We start from the raw sequence: 2,251 nt of genomic DNA on the forward strand, positions 1-2,251 counted from the left end.
GTAGCGAGATGGCTCAACCGAATATAGGTTTCTAGGGACTATTAATGTTACCTAGTTGGTCCCCCGATCAGCCAACCAGATGTGCCAGTCTAATGAAGGCTAAGTCGGTAATTCTTGATAGTGGCAAGTTAGTGGTTAAGACAATAACTAAGGACATCAAGAGTAATTTTCATTTTCTTTTCTAAAGATGGGACTTTATGAGTCTCTCGGATTCGCCCCGATGAAACATACCATAGTTTCTAATAGAGCGACAACAAAACACTAAATAAAATCCCTTCGGCGGAAACAGTACTGAGAGGATTATATATAGGCAATGTCTCAGCCTCACAATCCCTCAGAGTATTGCTGTTTTCACGAGGCATACCTAACTTTACTAAATGTCTCATTTCGTTTATTTACTTTGATATTTACACGATATTTAGAATTTACCTACGCGTTTATTTATTTATTTATCAGGCATTAGTATCGCCTCAATAGACAGAATCTTACACAAGATATTCGCGAGGGTGTTTGGTCCTAACGTGGACGGCCCGGCTGTGGTTCGCTTCATGGAGGAGCAAGTCTTAGCGTGGGATTTACCGGCGCGGCTGGTGATGGACGCGGACAAGAAGTTTCAGAACGGGGACGTGACGACCTTCTGCGAGCGTCGCAACATAGAACCACACTGGATCACGGTGGATCGGCATCAGAGCAACGGGCGACCAGAGACCCTTATCAGGACGATGAAGGACTTGTTGCGCAGGGAGATAGAAGCAGCAGATGATTCTCCGCATGTCTGGTTGCACCTGGTTTACGAGATGGTGAGGATCTACAATGCTACGCGTAATTCGGTCACGGGTTTCTCGCCCTGTTTCTATATGACGGGCAGAGACTTCAACGGTCAGAAGCGACTGGAGCTACAAGATCGGGTGTTGTCGCTGCTGGAATCGGAGAAGGGGACAGAGGCGATGGTCCACGATGCTGTTGCAGCAGTGCGGAACCGTCGTGCTCAGTTGGAACAGCAGACTCCTGCCAACATCAGGCGTGAATATGTGCTGTTGTTGCCAGTTGGTTCGCAAGTATGGTATCGGTTGCGAGGCAAGTCACACGGCCTGTCAGCAAGGTGGGGTGGCCCAGTGAAGGTGGTGTCAGTGCAGGCTCCACTCACTCATGTGGTGGGTATGGCGGACGGCACTCATCGCAAGTTTCTTAGGGCGGAGCTGAAACCGCACATTGGAAAACTCACGAAGGAAGCATATGCGAGGACGTCCATGCGATATCGCCCGAATGGTCCGTACGAGGATTGGCTCCTATACCATTCGCCGCTTTGTGACAAGAAGGACGGGTACAAGCAGGCAATAGGACACTGCCTTCGTCGAACCAAGAAGGAGCGTACGTAGTCTACTGCTATGAGCTCGGTCTGGGGCAGGTGGCAGATGTGGTGTGACGAGACGGACCTGGAGTGCTACACACCGTTGGTACCAGGGTCTAAGGGTAAGCTTCACAAGCGATACAACAAGCTGTTGAAGCGCATGTTCTCGGATGAGAAGAAGAAAGCACACTTCAAACGCCAAGTGGAGAGGTGCTTTGCCTTTGCTCAGTCGGGAACGTACAGGCGAGGACGCCTCCGGGCGTGGGGCGAGTTGCAGTTGTCCGAGGATGGGGTGGAAGTGCCGGGTCATCGTTAGTTGCCGTAGTGAAATCCTCAAGGGTGAGGTAGGGTGGACGAACTCCACCTCCCAAGTGGGGGTGAAGAGTAAGCCTCTCTTGATGCACACACGATGTGCGCACAGGTAGTTTTTATTTTGTCTTTCTTTTTCTTTGACGTACACGGGGCAGGGTCGCTAGGCGACTGTGCTCCGACACCGTAAGGCTACGACGGCGTGTCATGCTAGCTATGCCGACACGCAATCGTAGCGGGGGGTTGTGATTGACTGTGAACTGAGCACTAGGGGTTTAGGGTTAGGTTTTGGCCGATCAAAATCTTGGCCAGGATTTGGGCCGACCAGGACTGTCATCAGTTTTCAGAATATTTGTGACATCACTATTCTATGAGAATTCACACATGTGAATTCACATGGTCATAAAATTTGAGTATACATAAGTGTTGTGTGGCACATAGGGTAACACAAGCTAAATCACTACTCTAATGAACTGTATTATGTAATAGTAATACACTGTAGTGTGCGTGTAACAATGAGCCAACAAGTACTCACAATATATATATATATATATATATAAGCGTGCTTGTGTTTGTAGTATATATGTATTT

General features: G+C 48.6%; 1 protein-coding gene across 1 annotated transcript; it reads left to right on the forward strand.

Annotated features, from left to right (window-relative positions):
• Positions 1-1,388: 1,388 nt before the first annotated feature.
• SARC_13646 (hypothetical protein) lies at positions 1,389-1,667 on the forward strand (the record flags this gene model as incomplete). Its single annotated transcript, XM_014292224.1, has 1 exon — positions 1,389-1,667. One exon carries the CDS (start codon positions 1,389-1,391, stop codon positions 1,665-1,667), a length of 279 nt encoding a protein of 92 aa, XP_014147699.1.
• Positions 1,668-2,251: the final 584 nt, after the last annotated feature.

The sequence above is a fragment of the Sphaeroforma arctica genome (assembly GCF_001186125.1).
Source record: "Sphaeroforma arctica JP610 unplaced genomic scaffold supercont1.3538, whole genome shotgun sequence".
Taxonomy (NCBI): domain Eukaryota; class Ichthyosporea; order Ichthyophonida; genus Sphaeroforma; species Sphaeroforma arctica.